General features: G+C 39.1%; 1 protein-coding gene across 1 annotated transcript in view; it reads left to right on the top strand.

The window, feature by feature from the left end:
• Positions 1-772: 772 nt before the first annotated feature.
• The window catches only part of SMYD3 (SET and MYND domain containing 3), a 583,727-nt gene continuing 564,962 nt past the window's right edge, over positions 773-19,537 (top strand). Inside the window, exon 1 of the mRNA XM_012644393.1 lies at positions 773-1,052. Coding sequence (XP_012499847.1) covers positions 889-1,052 — 164 coding nt within the window. The 5' untranslated portion in view covers positions 773-888. The remainder of the gene's footprint in view (positions 1,053-19,537) is intronic.

Below are 19,537 nucleotides of genomic sequence, written 5' to 3'. Positions count from 1 at the left end.
CACCTTCTGGCATATGATACAATATAAACAATATCATCTGTAGTATGTTTTTTGACAAAAAATGTTTCACTTCCATCAAATCAAGCCTCTAGCATCTAGACTTAGCCTGCAGTTTACAGGAAATACAGGGAAGAGAGGAACAAGTTAAATGACATGGGAAAACAAATGCACAAATACGGAATGAGGAACATTTTACAAGACTCCTAGTTTAGACTCTTCAAAGAGTCATTGTCAGGAAAAAGAAAATGCACGACCTTTGACTGAATCCTGGTTAAAAAAGAGTTACAAACGACATTATTTAATTGAATATGGCATTTGCTTGCTAGTAGTATACACAGTGAATTTTCTTAGGAGTGATAATGACATTGTAGTTTTAGGCTTGGAGAAGGATACTGTTTTTATTCTGAGGAAATGCATGTTAAAGTATTTAATTATGAAATGTTATGACGTAAAGTATTAGTTCGAAATGTTAGGACGTCGGCAATTTGAAATGGTTCAACAGCAACACACACGTACTTAGATACAGAATAGGAGTGGAGAGCGAGCGAACAGAAATGGCAAAGAATTGTTTGACCTAGGAGGAAGGTATACAGGTGCTCACTGTTCTTTCAACTTTTCCGTAAGTACTAAAATTATCGTAATAAAATGTTACTGATTACGCCTGTCCTCGGCGAAGCTGCCTCGGGCTCTAGCCTCCCGGTGAGCCCAGGACCGCCCCGGCTCAAGCTCCCCGCGGGCCGCACTGCGCGTGCCCAGAGGCTCCGCGGCGCCCGCCCCGCCCCTCGGGCGTACGTGTGCGCGCAGGGCGCAGGCGCGCGGGGCCCGGCAGCCCGCGAGACGTCAGCTGCTATACGCGCCGAACGTCTGAGGTGCGGGAGCTGCGGAAGGATGGAGCCGCTGAAGGTGGAAAAGTTCGCGACCGTCGACAGGGGAAACGGGCTGCGCGCTGCGGTCGCGCTGCGCCCGGGGGAGCTGCTCTTCCGCTCGGACCCCCTGGCGTACACGGTGTGCAGGGGGAGTCGTGGCGTCGTCTGCGACCGCTGCCTCCTCGGGTACGTACGCAGCGCCCTCGCCCACTGAACCCCGAGCGGCGGGGGGCCCGGGTGCTGGGGTGTCGGGCTGGCCTCCCCTCGCAGGACTGCGCCTGGCCGGGCCGCACTGGCGCTTGGCGGTGCTGCCTAGATGCTCTGCCCCGCGCTCCTCCTGACGCGTGTTCCCGGGGGCGGGTCGCGGCAGACAGGCCCCGCTTGAACCCTCCCCGGGTTGTCGCGGCGGGGGCAGGGGGGGAGTCCCAGTCGCAGCCCCGCGGCTTTGCAGGGCAGAGCTGGACCCGCGACCTCCACCCCGCCCCCTGGGCTGCGGTAGGCATTGGGGGAGCCGGTTGGACAGACTCAAGGGGAAGCGTTGGGCCGTGGGTAATTTTGCTGGGGAACAAAAAGTCTGTGTCCTGTCCGACAAGCTTCATTTGGTGCGACTGTGGAAATCACAGGCGGCGAGGGTCGGTGGGGGTGGGAGCAGAGATATGTGTAAGTCAGGTTCACTGCAAAAGCCCCACTGGGAAAGGACGGGGCTTGCGTGAGGTAGGAGAATCCTGATGTTGTTTATGGTGCACTTCTGTGGACTAGGTTCTTTGTGGCTTGGGGATACGAAGATGAACGGGACATCCTTAAGAATCCTTAAAGAGCGGATTAAGTGAGAGAATTACGGTGTATCAAAGGGGCTGAACTGGAGGTGCAAATAATGTGCTGTGGGGGCATAAGCTATTCGGGTACCACGGTGTGCTTTGGCAGTTAATGGCTGTGCAGGCATGTCTAACTCTTAACCACCTATCTAGATGGAAGAATTCATGTGAAAGTGTTTCGGAAGTCTGGAAGCTCTGTGCAATTTAGAGTGCTGTGAAAAAGCAATTTATGGAAATGTGTAACATATATACATAGTCACAGGAATTGCATTCAATCAGCAAATGTTACTGAGCTTCTACCTGTGCAAGGGAGAAGAACTGTGTTTTGAGATAAGTGGGATGATTTTGTGCATGACTGTTTTTCAGACCCGTCAGTCTGAGATTGGGGTGGGTGGAGGTTGAGAGGTAAGTGCAAAACTCTTATCTGTAATTTGAACATTAATCTTACTTTGTTCCTATTTCATTCATGATTAAGGAATTTGACTTTGCATTTCAAAGTTACCAATAATAATTTTATTAATATCTGTTGCTATCTGAAGTTATAATATAACTACAAAAAATCTGTTGAGAGAGCACATTGGAAGTTTTTATAAACTGTGTGGTTGAAAACAATTCATTCCTTTCAAGACTTGACGTTTTGCTGAAAGCCCTGACATTTAAAGTCATAGATCTTTGATTCTCTTTCAGGTAAATTGGGCTCTTCATCCTGTTAAATCCTTTGGCATATATCCAGAGTTTGAATGTCCAGTATAGAAAACTTACTGTTTCATAAACCCTATAATATTAATTGATGGAGAAGATGTGGGTCATCTTGCAGATAAAATAAAATTTCCATGTTATTTAGTACTTGGAACAGAAAAGTTTTGGAATGAATAAATGGTGACATCTTAGTAACTAAATCATCAGAGCTGAACTTGAGTCATATGACACATGGAATTGTCCATTTTCCAAAATAAACTACACAAACCCTTTGTGGGTGGGATGCCTCTTGATTTACCAAGCTATTTCATTATTGCTGTTTATCATGCATTTTTCTTGTTTGCAAGAATGATAGTGATTTGAACAAAATAGAAGTTTCATGAAAGGGTATTTGGGAGCGTTGCTTTAAAGTGTAGAGAAACCTCGATCTGAACATGTGCAGGGACCAAGTCAAAACTGCACTGTAGAAGTAGTTGGGCTGGAGGCTGGGGAGTATATCACTTCTGTTGCCTGATAATATTGGATTCTGCAGCTTGTACCACCAGCACCATAGACACTGGACTCTGCTGCTGCTGCTGATCTTTGGGAAGCTGGTTGTTGCTGGAAAGTTGTTCCCTCAACCATTGTTCTTTGTGATGTTAGCTTCTGATTTTAAGTCCTCAGTGAGTGCCTTGGATTGGCTGAACTTTGGTCATTGCCTGTACTGTAACTGCAAGGGAAGTTGAGAAGGTGAGTATTTGGCCTTTTTGGCTTTTAAGATAGGAGGCAGGCTCTACTTGCCACCAATAGTCATGTAATGGAGAAATAAACATAAACATAAAAAAAGGAATATAAGTAAATGCCAAGCATCTGAATGCTAGCAGGGTTTTCTACCTAACTGTTCCCGGCTTTCTGCTACCTTCCATTTGAATTAAGTATGGAGTGAAAATGTTAGCTTGTAACAATCAATAGTTCATGGAAAGGAGAAAATCAAAATAGAATAAAAAACCAGATATTTACTATAACTACTGTCATGTGCTATATAATGACATTTTAGTGAATGGATGGAACACATATATAACAATGGTCCCAGAAGATTATAATACCATATTTTTTACTGTACTTTTTCTATGTTTAGGTATGTTTAGATACACAAATACTTTCTGTTGTGTTATAATGGCCTATAGTATTCAGTACAGTAACATACTGTACAGGTTTATAGCCTAGGAGCAATAGGCAACACCTTACAGCCTATGTGTGTAGTAGGGTACACCAACTAGGTTTGTGTAAGTACAGTCTGTGATGTGTACACAACAATGAAATCACCTAACAGCACATTTCTCAGAACATATCCCTGTCTTTAAGTGACACATGATTATACTTTATTAGTCTCCAAAAATGATTGTTGCAAAGTTCTACACGATTTCCTTTGGCCTAGGGCAGTTTTGGTTAGTGCTTTAGTTCTGTTTATTTATTTATTTTTTTTGAGACAGAGTCTCACTCTGTTGCCTGGGCTAGAGTGCCGTGGCGTCAGCCCAGCTCACAGCAACCTCAAACTCCTGGGCTCAAACAATCCTTCTGCCTCAGCCTCCCGAGTAGCTGGGACTACAGGCATGTGCCACCATGCCCGGCTAATTTTTTCTATATATTTTTAGTTGTCTGATTAATTTCTTTCTGTTTTTAGTAGAGACGAGGTCTCACTCTTGCTCAGGCTGGTTTCGAACTCCTGAGCTCAAACAATCCGCCCGCCTCGGCCTCCCAGAGTGCTAGGATTACAGGCGTGAGCCACCACACCGGGCCTCTGTTTATTTTTGTTAGTGGGAAAACGTGACAGTGAAAAACTGACAACTTTTCAACCTGACAGTCAAAGTGTGACTTGAAATCATTTGTATTGTCTGTTTCCTGCTGTTGCACACATTTTTAGTTTGATGGATATAGAAAAGTTTGACAAATGGGTTATATGTATTATCTTTTTGTTTTGGTAAGACAATTGGTAAAATTTGAATAATATATAGATTAGATAATATTGAACCAATGTTAATTTTTTTATTTTGATAATTGTTTTTGGTTATATAGAATGTTAACATTTGGGTAATCTTTGTGAAAAGCATATGAGAGTTCTTTGTGCCAGTTTTTTTCCACTTTTTTGTCAGTCTGAAATTATTTCAAAATGAAAAGTTACAAGCTGGTTGTGAATGGCACATGCCTATAGTTCCAGCTACTTGGGAGGCTGAGGCAGGAAGATTATTTGAGGCTGGGAGTTCAAGAACAGCTTGGGCAACATAGCGAGACCCTATCTCTAAAAAAATAAAAGAAGTCAGCCAGGTGTGTTCATGGATGCCTGTAGTCCCAGCTACTGGTGAGGCTGAGGCAGGAGGATCACCTGAGCTGAGGAGTTTGAGGCTGCAGTGAGCTATGATTGGGACACTGTACTCTACCCTGGGCAACAGAGTGAGACTTTGTCTCTAAAAAAAATAAATAAATACAATAAGAAGATATGTCATGGGTGAAGTGACAGTTGTCTTGTATTTGCTTTAAAATAATGTTCAGAGGTACTGGTGAGGTTATAGGTTATACAGGATTGGCCATGTGTTGATAATTTTTGAAGCTGGTTGATGAATATGTGGAGTTTCATTATACTATTCTCTCTGCTTTTGGGAATGTTTGAAATTTTCTGATAAAAAGGAGAAGAAAATAAAAGATCTGTCAAGTGTCTGGTCATTCTAGACTGGTCATATTTAAGAATGAGGCACTAAAAAATTTTTGGTTAAGAAAAACAACTCCAGGCATGTGTGTAGATTCTGGCCTAGTTGATGTCTATATATGGTTATCTAGTTGTCTCCCAACTGTCAGGGCTATTCTCTGGGCTAGTTAGTTTTTCCTGAAAGGGATTGTATCCATTAGGGTTTTTTTTTTGAGACAGAGTCTCACTCTGTTGCCCAGGCTAGAGTGCCGTGGCATCAGTGTAGCTCACAGCAACCTCAAACTCCTGGGCTCAGGCAATCCTTCTGCCTCAGCCTCCCAAGTAGCTGGGACTACAGGCATGCACCACCATGCCCGGCTAATTTTTTTCTATATATTTTTAATTGTCCAGCTAGTTTCTTTCTATTTTTAGTAGAGATGGGGTCTCGCTCTTGCTCAGGCTGGTCTCAAACTCCTGAGCTCAAACTATCCTCCCGCCTTGGCCTCCCAGAGTGCTAGGATTACAGGCATGAGCCACTGCGCCTGGCCAATTAGGGTTTGATATGTTGAGTGATAAAGGATATAGATTATAGGGATTAGACCTTACTTAACTGTGGGAGTTGGTAAAGATGCTGTTGCGTTTGCATTGTGTGGTGGGCCTGAAGTTATTGTGAGTCAGCAGAACTGGCAGGAAGATAAGCTGGAGGTCAAGTGGGAGAAGGGAAAACCAAATTAGAACTAATAAAGATAAACTGGAACCTGTGTCTGTCTCTTATTGCCTCCCCACTCTGTGACACTGATGTTGTGTAGAATTTGTGGCACTGTTTGCCATACACCTGTTCATGTAATGGACCCTACAACTTCGAGATGGTTGATGAGGTGATTTGGCAGGAGCTAGAGGAGCAGAGGGCCCGGCTGGTGCCCCACGCCAACAAGGTGAGCCAGTAGATCAGCGACAGTGTACACAGGCTGCAAAAGTACTTGGTACCTTATACAAACCTTCAGAATATAATGATGGTTGCTTCCCTTCTGTCTTGCAAATCTCACACATACCTTTTTTGGTGGCAACCCTAACTTGGACTCATAGGGAAGGATTCTGGGATATGTAGTTCTAGCTTGCCATGTTGATATACTACAGAGATAACTAAAATAATAACTAATGATTTCATTCTCCAATAGCTGAGTCACATTTGATATCCTACAACTTTGATATCCTGTAATCCACTGTCATTCTTCAAGATCCACTTGTCTTCTACATTGGTCAAATAGGCAAGTTAAATGAAGATTACTAACTCTGCATCTCTGGTGTTGTTAATGTTGGCATTAATCCCTCCAGAAATTCAGTATTGTTTTTGGTTCACTATTTAGGTAAGTAAAGGCAGTTCTAGTGGCTTCCACTTGGACTTTTGTACCATAGTAGCCATTACTCTATGGGCAAGGGAACCGGTGAGGGGATTTTCACAGTTCCTGAGGATATTTATTCCCACTGTGCATTCTGGAACTAAAGAATATAACCACAGAGTAGATTCGGGGACCTACTGGACCCACTATGAGATGAGTCTGAGCCCAGGTCCCAGTGATCCTTCGACTTGCATGAGCTGTTCTTCCTGAGAGCTGGACAAAAATGTTATTTTGAGTTTTCAAGAATCACCTTTAGTTCAAAGCTAATAATTTCCTGAAAGTCTGGTTGTATCCTTATAAAGTGCGCAGGCATCCTTGTAAATGCCTGTAGATCTCTTGGAGTCCAGGAGGGAGATTTACAGTATACATTTTTGTCTGTGTGGTAGTATTCTTCCTCAGGATAACACCATCTTCCCTTCATTCAAGAGGCTCTGGGTCTGTGAAATGTCTCAAATTTGTGAATTGGTAGAGGGGCCACAGTGCTTCGTTTTTATTTTTTAATTTTCTTTTAAAAGTTTTCAATAGATTTAGGGGGTACAAGTGGTTTTTTTGATATATGAATGAATTGAATAGTCATAAAGGCAGGGCTTAACTATTCTGGTGATTTAAATCATACTTCTTTTTACCTGATCTAGAGCTTTTCCATTAAGACTAATCAAGTAAGACTTCAGTAGATTGCCCACCAGCTGAGTTCTAGATGCACTGGAATCAGTTAGCTAACATCACAGATCTCTGAAGTTCAAACCCTTCTGGTTAATATTTTGGCTGCCTTAATAGTATGAACTACCATCTTGCCTTTGATGACTAAGTGCAACCACTTGGTCCTTGTCACAGTGGGATCTCATTATTCCCCACTGAATTCAGAAGCGCAGACTGAAGGCAGGCATTTCCACTTTTGTTCCTGGCCTGTAGAGAATAGCCACCATGCAGCTCTTAAAGGCGGCCAGGGCTCCTCTCAGGAATGTACTTCTCATAGCTTGGTGAATGGAATGTTTTCTGGATTCTCTCAGGGACATGGGTAAGGGGTGAGTAAGCATATTAAATGCACTCCAGCATTCTCATTTCCCTAAGCCTTTACATACCTTCTTCCTCAGTATACCAAAGAAATTCTAACATTTCAACTTCATTTACTGTAGGTCAGCTTTGGATTCAGCTTTCAGTCAATCAACCAAGCAAACTGTTGGAGCCATTCCCAGCTGCTCGAGCCAACCTATTCATACACTCATTTCAATAAATCCAGCTTGACCCAGCATTATCTTTCTTTCACCCTAATCCCATACTCTTCAGATCCGTTCTCATATGTGTTCCTCAAGTTTTTGTTAAGGTAAATTGGCACAGTCTTCCAATTCTTTTGGTGTGTAATACACCTCCTCATGAGTTGCACTTATTAACTTTGGGTCTTCTGGAACTTGAGTCAGGTTGTAGATCTAGAAACACTGAGAGGTGGTGAGGATAGTTCCTGAGAAGGATCAGTAGTCCTCTGCAAGGCAATTACTGCAGGAGTGGCTGTTGCAGGTTTTTCATACAAAGGAAGACCAACCTCTTCAAAGTGCCCTTACCGGCAAAGGCAACCCAGTAGAATTTAAAGGTTCAAGGTACTAAGTTTCATGGATATCTGCCCAAATGTTTGCATCTGAAACTTAGGGTCTCACTCCCTACTAATCAGTTCTCTCATTTTATGTTATAAATATGCGAGTATGGAAATTCAGTTTTTCCACTGAATTGTAATTCGGTTCTTGCTACTCCAAGTGTTGGTCTGTGGATCAGTGGTGTCAGTCTTGACAGGGAAATTGTTAGCAATGCATAATTTTATGCTGCACCACAGACTTACTGAATGAGAATATACTTTTTCTGTATGTGATTTCAAGATATCTGTATAACTTGTATGTATATTAAATTGAGATGAAATAACTTCTGAAAGTTCTTTTAAACTTCTTAGAAGCCCAGTTATTTGATAAATATTTACTTTGAGATTATTCTGGGGATTCTGTGATTAGATTTTACATTTAACTCTATACATGCTGCAGTTATAGTATCTTGTAGATCAAGTTTTATGTGATTTCTCATTTCCATCTGCGAGTTTTCCATGAGGTCTTAATTAGATATGATGCTCCCTCTGGTGGACAATGAAGTGAAAAGCACTTACTATAACTTGTTTTGAATTAGACCAAAAACGGGCAAACAATTCAAATTTTGTCATATATATTTATATAAAGCTTACCATAACTAAAGAGCACTGGCAAAATTTGTGTGATAATAGTGGCTTATTAATTATGACCATGTTTTTCCCAGTGAAAGTCAAAACCCATATTTGGAACTGGTGGTCACATTTGGATTTGGTATATGATCTGGGGGAAAAATTGTGCTTGTTGATCTTTACAGCATGATTTATTACTTTGAAAGATTTTGTGCAAATGACTTTTTCCCTTAGTTTTTGCTATAATAATAATTACTTGGTAGGATGAAAAAAATAAAGATGACTGTGTGGAATAACCTTGTCTTTCATTCTAACAGTTGATTTTACAAGTAAAAATGTACAGAGCCATTATTTTAGTTGATTAAATACAGTAAAATCAGAAAGTTTCCTTTTTAAAGTTAACTTGTGGCTGGGCATGGTGGCCCGCACCTGTAATCCCAGCACGTTGGGAGGCCTAGGTGGGAGGATTGCTTGAGGCCAGGAGTTCAAGACCAGCCTGGGCAACATAGTGAGATCCTGTCTCTACAAAATATAGAAAAGAATAGCCAGTCATGGTGGCACATGCCCAGCTACTTGGGAGGCTGAGCTGGAAGGATCACTTGAGCTCAGGAGTTTGAAGCTATAGAGAGCTATGCTGGTGCCACCGCACTCCAGCCTGGGCGACAGAGCAAGACCCTGTTTCAAATAAATAAATGGAGGAAGGGAATGAATAAAGGAAGAAAGAAAGTTAATTTGTTGCCAGAGTACTATTTTACACATGGCCTATTCATGTTTAGTTTTAAATATTTAAGAGCATGTATAATCCTAGATTAATATTGATCTTTTAATTCATTACTTTGGTTGGGAATCACAATGTCAGGAAGTCCTCTTATTTGTTATTGTTACAGCCTTTGAGGCAAAAATAAATAAGAGAAACTATGAGGGATAAGATAGATTGATCGATTGACAGATTTGACTATATAAACGTTAAAAACACCCGTATGTCAAAGAATCATCTTGTAATGGAAAAGTCAAGAAACAGGAAAATATTTGCAACAAAAAAGGAATATATTTGTAATATATAAAAATCATTCATAAATTAATAAGAGAAAGCAACTTATTTTGGAAGTACTACCTGATTCCTGGGACTTTCTTTGTGTCTATCTTTGAACATTTCTGTTTTTTTTGTTTTTTTAAATGACGAGGTCTCACTCTGTCAACCAGGCTGGAGTGCAGTGGTGTGATCATCACTTACTGCAACCACCAACTCCTAGGCTCAAGCGATCCTCCTGCTTCAGCCTCCAAAGTAACTGGGACTACAGTCATGTGCCACCACACCAAGCTAATTTTTAATTTTTTTGTAGAGACAGGGTCTCGCTATGTTTCTTAGTCTGGTCTTGAACTTCTGGGCTCAAGCAATCTTCCTGCCGTGGCCTCCCAAAGTGCTGGGATTATGGGTGCGAGCCATTGTGCCTGGCCAGTTCTGATTTTTAGATTTCTCTGTGAGAGATTCTCTTGTAATTCATTGGTTCTCAACATTGCCTACACATTGGAAGCACGTGGGGAGCTTTAAAAAATACTGATGCATGGGTCCTACCTCCAGAGAGTTTGATTTAATTTGTCTAGAGTGTGGCTTGAGCATAAAAATTTTAAAATTTCCTCAGGTTATTATAATGTGCAGTCTGGGTTGATGAATTCAACCTTTTTTTTTCCATTTTAACTGACTCCCCTCTCTGCATCTTCATATTCAAGGGCTAAGGTGAAATTGCTACAGCTGGGTTTAGTCAGACTACTTATGATATCCGTAAATAGTTCTGCATGTTGTATTTTAAACTGGACATTTACATTGGCATGTTCTGTTCACATTTAAATGATTGTCATAAGTAGGACAAACACAAATTATGTTGAATTTTCAATTGGAATGGTTGTGATACTTCTTACAAATTAATTTGATGAGTATATACAGTTTTTTTTTTCAAGAGACAGAGTTTTAATATGTTGCCTACGTTGGGCTGGACTTGAACTCCTGGGTTTTAATGATCCTTCTGTCTCAGCCTCCAACGTAGCTGGGACTACAGGCATATGCCACCATGCCTGCCTAACATTTAATTTTTGTTAGCATTTTTTAGCTGCTGGGAAGTAGATGTTAATTAGGAAGATTTATGTTATACAGGTGATCAATAAAAGATAATGCTTGGTTATTTAGGTAACAGTTTCTCTGGGTAATTTAATTTTTGATTTTTTGCCTCTATAATATTGATGCTTAGTTTAGGTGGTAAACTTAAGCGTCTCACAAAAAGACTTCTTTTATATAAATCATTGTTTTTCACTCCTTGTACAAATTTACCTGTGGAATTTACAAAATATTCAAATCTGGGCAACATCCTTAAAGATTCCTTAACTTTTTAAAGCTTCACGCATAATGCTGGTGCATGGCCAGAGTTGAGAACCTTTGGGAAAGAAAAAAAGACAAAATTGATAATTGTCAAATAAGTGGTATAGAGAATAACTATGGGGGAATAACTCATTGGGAAATGCATATAGATTGTATAATAGACCATTCTGACTGCAATGAAGTGTTTGTGTAGGAGGTTATAGGTTGGGATAGATTCTGGAATACAGAAGGCCTTGATGGTCAGGCTAAGGAATTTGAATTTTATTTCATAGGTACAGGTATTGAGGAGCCCATAAAGGTTTTTAAGTAGCAGTATGAAATGCACAAAATTATAGAGAGGACTAGTGCAGGAGTGCTGATTAGGGAGAGATGTGAAAAGATTGAATATGAAGTTTCCAGTTATGAGAAAATTTGCTTTAATCTGGGTGTAAAGTAATAAAGGCCAGAGCTAGGGGAGTGGTAGAGGGCGTGGAACAAAACAAGACTTTTTGAAAGAAAGGTTGACCCAGTTTGTTGACCCATTAAAGGGCAAGGAAGGAGTGAAGGATGAGTACTAGATTTTGAGCTAGAATTGTTGGAATAGTGGTGATGCTCCTGCTATTTGAAGTCATTGGTGTGGGTGAGCTGGGCAGGCAGTAAGTCAGGCAGCTAATGATAGCACTGCTAACTGAGGACCAAGCTTAAGGAAAAAAAAGAAACTTCTCAGGCTTGGGAGACCATAGAAGGCCTTTAAATAAATTGATAGTTCTTTCTTTTAGCCTAGTTTTTACTGTCTAGGTGAGTGGGGTAAGTAATCTCTCAATTTTGCCTTTTTTGAAATGAAGGGATTGAATGATTTCTGATATCCTTTTTAAACTTTCTACCTTATTGAGATATAATTCATGTATCATACCATTGATTCATTTGAACTGACATAAAGTAACGTAAATGTTACCATTTTATCCATTTTTAAGGGTATAATTCAGTGGTGTTAAGTACATTTGAAATGTTACGTAGCTGTCACCATAATCAATTTTAGAGAATTCTTATCACCCCCAAAATAAAGCATGTACCTTAAGTCTGTCTTCTACTCTAATTAAACATAGGAAGACATTGGGATTAAACCCTTGAATTTAGGCCCTTTACCAAACCTATGTGCCTTATAAGTTCAGAGAGTCACCTGGCAGTTACTTCCAATTCAGATTGGTTCCTTGCAATGCTGACACAGTAGGTGGCAGTGTGGGAACACCAGGTAGATAAAGTGGTTGGAGAAATTCACCTCTATATTTAGAAACAAGCTGTACACAATTACATCTGTTCGTAGTGGTAGATATAGTTGTTATCTGAGCATCCTCGGAGGACCGTAGCTTGAAAGCCTCTTGGTTGAAGATTTTGCTAATGCAGAATATTGTCTTTACCAGTTGACCTGTCTTAACATTCCTGTTTGGTTTCTATCATTTGTTAAATTAGTGACTCCTTCATCATTTTAATTACTCTTGCTATATCTAGGAATCACCTGCTCAGTCTTCAAACCATTTTTTTTTATTCATTTACTTTTCTGCCCCAGTACTTCCTTGGGCTTCTTTCTACCGCTTCCAATTGCTTTTCCTTTTTTCTCCCAGCCATGAGCCATGGGCATTCTCTAAGTGAATCTCACCTTTGAGTGCATATTGGAGTTACCTGGGGAGCTTTAAAAAATCTTGGTGTCTAGGCTACACTCAAGACTAATTAAATCGGAATCTTTGGAGGTGGGACCCAGGCATCATTACTTTTTAATCTCTAATTGCCTGCTATTTTTCTGTCTTTATCTTTTATTCAGTCTGTAAAAAGAAAAAAGTGGACTAATTTAACTAGACCCACTCTAAATTTATATTTCAGTCAGAAACTTCCACTTTCTCAAGTGGTGTATGAGTCTTAACCTTTTTTTCTCTCTTAAATTGCCTATTACCAGTTCTTTTTATTTTTACCTGGAAATGTCACTCATATCTCATTCATTTCTCCATTCCCACTGCTACCATCCTAGTCCAGGCTTCCGTACTAGGTTCCTGCCTTCCAGCCAAGGACCGCCAGGAACACATTTATAGTTGAACAAAGTTGGGTTGGGACATGATTACAGAGTGATCTTGTTTTTGTCTTGATCCATCCTGATCATAGACTGGCCTTGTCTGATGTTGATGTTCTGTGAAATTGTTTATGTTCAACAGAAGGACACCACTGCTTCCCTGTGAGGATCCGGCCAGCTTAGAGCAACACCTGCTTACTGGATAGTATCAGGCCAGCTCCTGGATGTCAGGGGTAGCTCCTCTCCAGGACTGTTTCTTAGCTGATTATATCTGTTAACAGATCTTCTCTACTGCAGCCTGTTCTGTGAAGTGCTGCCATGTTAGTCTTCCTTAAATGTTGCTTTAATGACTGATTCTTACCTTGATGAGAATAAATAGTGGTCCTTTCTAATTTGGCCCAACTCTGGCCAACTTAATTTCCCAGTGCAGCTTTTGTTTTAGTTACACTAGTTTCCTCAGTGCCCTGTGAACCAGTCATACTTACTCTCACTTTGGTGCTTTCTCTTGTGTTGTCTTCTTTCCTAGTTATGTGAGTTGGGGTAAACTGCTTAACAGCTCTGAACTTTGTTTTCTTCATCTTGAACCCTGCCCTCTTAGGGTTATTCTTAGAATTAACAGAGATAACACACGTGCGAATGTTTGGTATGTAAAATAGGCATTCATACTTAATAAATGTTCTTTCCTTACTTTATTTAGTTCTCATTGATTTCCTTCATTGATCTGTGGAGTGTAAGTAGTATTATATAATTTAGCTCTTAATTTGGTTATTATTAGGTTTTGTTATCTGCCCTCTAGTGTTAACCTCCTCGAGGACAGAGACCTTGTTGTATTTTTCTGTGTATTCCCAGACCCTAGTACAGTGCTGAGCATACACAAATGCTCGGTAAACATCTTAATGACTGAGATTTGCAGGGTTATCAGAACACTCTGTCTACAGATAACATCTGAGACATTTTCTTGATACTTTTGGAAAAATTCTCCTTCCCTTAGTTTATTGCTACTCCTGGTTAGTTGGTAATGCTGGTTAGGAGATCTAGTCACAGACTAAATTCTTAGTATCAAAACTGTAATTCTGTATAGTCACCAAAAAGGTTATATACAAGTAAATGTTGATAGATGATATTTAATTCACTTATAAAAATGTCCTAAAGCTCAAAGAATGCAAATTTTAAGCATAGATAACTTCACACCTATGTATTTTTACTTTCTGTTAATACCTTGACCTACTCACAGCCTATTACAGAGGTGAGTTGCATTTTAACTAATTAAACAGTTATTTATAACTTTCAGTATTGGACTTTCATGTCTCTGTATCTTTGAATGACTCAAGATAATGAAACTCTGGTCTATTGTTACTTTTGTCTTTTTATTGAACTTTAGAATGTCAGCTTCTTTATCTAGATTACTCTGAAATCATTACCTAATAAAGCAAATTTCCCTTCTGTCCTTTTTCTTTCTCTCTTTAGTTGTTTAACTTTGGGCATCTTAAACCCTGGGCTTCTGTTTCCTCATTGATAAAATAGGGCCATATCTACCTCCCAGGATCTTCATGAGGATTAAATGAAAAACACACATGAGAGTACTAGGATAGTACCTGGAATGTTGCATGGCTTCTCAACGTGTGATCTGTCATTCACCTCCATCAGAATTACTGGGGAGGCAGGAGAAAGAGAAGAGAGGGGGCTTCTTAAAAATCTATTTTCCTGTTCCTCTTCTTAGGATATCTAGTATTTTAGGCACAGGAATCTACATTCTTACCAAGCTCCCCGAGTGATGCTGGTACCTACCACATTCTGATATCTGCTTACCTATAGCACAGAGATACACTCCTTTTGCCATCTGTCCTCTGACTACTTAGTGGTCTATTGGCACTAAAGTTTGAGAACATTAGAGCTAAATAAATATTAGTTGAATATGAATATTTGCAGCAATTGTCAGTAATAGCCTACTTAAAATCTCTATTTTTTTCTGAGCTTAACTTTTTCATAGCAAGTTTCACTTTCTTCTGTCTTTTTTGTTGTTGTTGTTGAGACAGAGTCTTGCTCTGTTGCCTGGGCTATGGTGCAGTGGCATCATCATAGCTCACTGCAACCTCCAACTCTTGGGCCCAAGTGATCCTCTTGCCTCAGCCTCCCACGTAGCTGGGACTACAGGCATGCACCACCACACCCAGCTAATTTTTCTACTTTTTTTTTTTTTTTTTAATAGAGCTGAAGTCTCACTCTTGCTCAGCGTGGTCTCTAACAAACTCCTGGCCTGAACAATCCTCCTGCCTCAGCCTCCCAAAGTCCTAGGATTACAGGCGTGAGCCATTGCGCCTGCCCTCTTCTATCTTAACTTTGCTCTTTAACTGAATTTCTTTTAAAAAAAATTTTATTTTTAATTATGGGTACATAAGAGCTGTGTATATTTGTAGGGTACGTGTGATGTTTTGACACAGGCATACAGTGTATAATAATCAAATCAGGGTAATTGGGATATCTATCACCTCAAGCATTTATCATTTCTTTGTGTTAGGAACGTTCCAGTTGCATTCTTTTTTTTATTTTAAAGCCTGCCATAACTTGTTGACTATAGTCACTTTGTTGTTTTATCAAATATTGTTCATTCTATCTATCTACACTATATTTTTGTATTCGTTAACCACCCCCACTTTATCTTCCCCTCCCTGATACCCTTCTCAGCCTCTGGTAACCATGATTCTACTCTCTGTCTCCATGAGATCAGTTATTTTAATATTTAGCTTCTGCATGTGAGTGAGAACATGTGAGATTTATCTTTCTGTGCTTGGCTTATTTCACTTAACATAATGTTCTCCAGTTCTAGCCATGTCGTCCAAATGACAGGATTTCATTCTTTTTCATGGCCAAATAATATTCTATTATGTTTATATACTACATTCTCTTTATCCATTCATCTATTGATGGACACTTAGATTGGTTCTAGATCTTGGCTATTGTGAATAGTGCTGCAATAAACATGGGAGTGCAGATATCTTTTCGATATACTGATTTCCTTCCTTTTGGATATATACCTAGCAGCGTGATTGCTGGGTCATACGGTAATGGTATTTTTAGTCTTTTTGAGGAACCTCCATACCGTTCTTCATGGTGATTGCATAATTACAATCCCACCCATGGTGTATAAGGGGTCCCCTTTCTCCGTATCCTTGCCAGGATTAGTTACCGCCTTTTTTTTTTTTTTTTTTTTGAGACAGAGTCTCACTTTGTTGCCCTGGCTAGAATGTAGTGATGTCATCCTAGTTCACTGCAGCCTCAAACTCCTGGACTCAAGTGATCCTCTTGCCTCAGCCTCCCAAGTAGCTGTGACTACAGGCAAACACTACCATGCCTGGCTAATTTTTTCTGTTTTTAGTAGAGATGGGGTCTCACTTTTGCTCAGGTTGGTATAGAACTCCTGACCTCAAGTGATCCTTCCGCCTCAGCCTCCCAGAGTGCTAGGATTACAGGCATGAGCCACCACAACCCCACCTTGCCTGTCTTTTTGCTAAAAGCCATTTTAACTGGGGTGAGATGATATCTCATTTTAGTTTTGATTTGCATTTCTGTGATGACTAATGATGTTGAGCTGTTTTTCATATACATGTTGTCCATTTGTGTGTCTTCTTTTGAGAAATGTCTATTCAGATATTTTGCCTATTTTTTAATTGGATTATTTGATTTTTTTTTTCTCATTGAGTTGTTGGAGCTCTTATATAGTCTAGTTATTAATCCCTTGTCAGATGGGTAGTTTGCAAATATTTTCTCCCGTTTGATGGGTTGTCTTTTCACTTTGTTTCCTTTGCTGTACAGAAGCTTTTTAGCTCGATATGATCCTATTTGTCCTTGATGTGGTTACCTGTGTTTTTTGGATATTACTCAAGAAATCCTTGCCCAGACCAATGACCTGAAGCATTTCCCCAATGTTTTCTTTTAGTGGTTTCATAATTTTACATCTTAGATTTAAGTCTTTAATACATTTTGATTTAATTTTTGTATATGGTGAGAGATAAGGGTCTAGTTTCATTGTTCTGCATATGGATATCCAGTTTTCCTAGCACCATTTATTGTGCTTTCCCCATCATATGTTCTTGACACCTTTGTCAAAATAAGTTCACTATAGATGTGTGGATTTATTTCTGGATTCTCTGTTCTGTTTCCTTGGTCTATGTGTCTGTTTTTATGCAGTACCATGCTGTTTTGATTACTACAGCTCTGTAGTATAATTTGAAGTCAGGGAATATGATTCCTTCATTGAATGAATTTCTTGAACTTGACCTTTCTATATCAGAGATCTATAGTAATATCTTTTTTTCTGTTACTTTCAGCCAAGATATATCAGTCTAGATGACAGATGATTCTAGAAGTCTATTTTAAAAATGCCGGACTTATTTTGAATGAAATTGTCTGTATGATAACTACCTTTAATCATTAATTTGTCAGTCACAGATCAAAGAAATGGATTTAATTGTAATTTGGAGCCCAGCCTTTAATGAACAGGATTTAATGAGCAAGGGACTTGTAGAAGATAGATTTATTGAGAAGTCAAATGATTCATGTGGCTACTGTGCTTAGGAAATGCTAAAGTATAGGTAAGTGGAGCCTAAGCTAGAAACTGAACATGGTTTTCTGAAGTAAGGTGACATTTCCTGTAACTATTTTTCTTGTATTTTGGGGAATCCCTATTAATATTTTTTTCCTTTTTCTTTCTATAGATTAACAAATTATTCAATTATTTCCTGTTTGTTTAGAGTGGTGCTCCCTCTTTCTTGCAGTCATAGCATTATATCTTTTATTTACCACATTGTAATTATTTGAGCCAATAATTATTAAATAATTTTCTATCTCCTCTGGAACATCTTGGATGCAGAGATTTGTCTTGTACCACCAATATCTACCCATTTTGGCTGTTCTTCCTTATCTATACTAAATTCTTCAGTTTAGTTCTAGGCCATATGTTTTTCATTTTTCTTTTAGTACAGGTAGATAATTTTATTTATTTTATTATCTTGGAGACTGATGGATCTTCTGCTTTCTTTATAGGTCATAGGCCAACCATTTTTATACTCCTCTAAGTCTTTTCTCCTTTCTTTAAATGTCTTATTTTAGAAAACTGCACCATTGCTTTGACTCTAAGGCTTTGATGATTGATGAGAATGAGTGTGATGTGTGGATTAGGTTTTTTTTTTTTTTTTGTGAGGGGGAGATTACCTTTTCTTTGACATCATTTTTAAATTAATATTTATTCATCTATTTGTCTACATGGTATATTGAAATTAGCACTGTAATTTGAAACAAGAAGTGTCTTAGGTTCAAGTCCTGCTTCCATTTGCCAGATTTAGAACCTCGGGCAAGTCACTTAATCCCTTCGATTTTTATTTTCCTCATCCACAGGGTGGGAGTTACAATTCCTACCTAGGTTATGAGATTGTAGTGAAGATCAAATAACTTAATATACCAAAGCATTATATAAATGTGTGATATATTATCATCTTTACCCCCATTCCTGAAATGAATTTTTTAGAGATGAAAGATCAGTTAATTAATTAAAGAGTTGGAATAGGGTTTGGTTTTTCTCTTTTTGGCTGAAACATTCAGAAGTTAGTGTTGTTATTTATAGATGAATATCATCTATAATGTCTATTGGGTAATGAATCTGCTATTACCCATTCTAGAGGAATTTGAACCTGTTAATACTTAAGTCGTATCTGTTGAGGAGCTTTGTTTTCAGGTAGATTTTGGTTCAGATTCTGGTTATGCCATTTATTAATTGTATGAACCTGGAAAATTACTAGCTGTACGTTAGATTCCTTATTGGTAAAATAGAGTTAATAATAATAAAAACACTTATAGGGTTGGTGAAAAGAATAAATGAGATAACCTATGATAAAGTGCCCAGCATCCAAGATAAAGCCTGGGACATTGTATGTGATTAATAAGTAAGTAGTAATAATTGTAGTCAGTGTAGAGGATGATCATGGTTAACACTTAGAGAATACTTGCTATGTGTTAGGAATGATGCCAAGAGTTTTTCATGTTCATAATCTCATTTAATCTTGCAAAATCTTGTGAGGTCTCTGTAGATATTATTCCTGTTTTATAGGTAAGGAAACTGAATTTTAAAGAGATTATAACTTGCCCCAATTATATAGCTAATTCTGAATTCAGAGCCTATGATCTTTTTTATTAATTAAGCTTTTCATTTCTGTTGGAAACTTATCAAATGTCAACAGTAATTATACAGTCTATGATGCTGTAAAGTTGATAATTAAATTGGAAAAAAATGTACAGACAAGATTTAATGTATAAAATCCTCTCTAGTAATGTCTAGCTAGTCTAATAATTTAGATGTTTAGGTTGAAATTCTGTGTTTTTGGCTGGGTACGGTGGCTCACGCCTGTAATCCTAGCACTCTGGGAGGCCGAGGCGGGCAGATCGTTTGAGCTCAGGAGTTTGAGACCAGCCTGAGCAAGAGCGAGACCC

Source organism: Propithecus coquereli, unplaced genomic scaffold, assembly GCF_000956105.1.
Source record: "Propithecus coquereli isolate 6110/MARCELLA unplaced genomic scaffold, Pcoq_1.0 Scaffold210, whole genome shotgun sequence".
NCBI classification, from domain to species: domain Eukaryota; kingdom Metazoa; phylum Chordata; class Mammalia; order Primates; family Indriidae; genus Propithecus; species Propithecus coquereli.
This window is presented reverse-complemented; position numbering and strand designations above follow the sequence as displayed.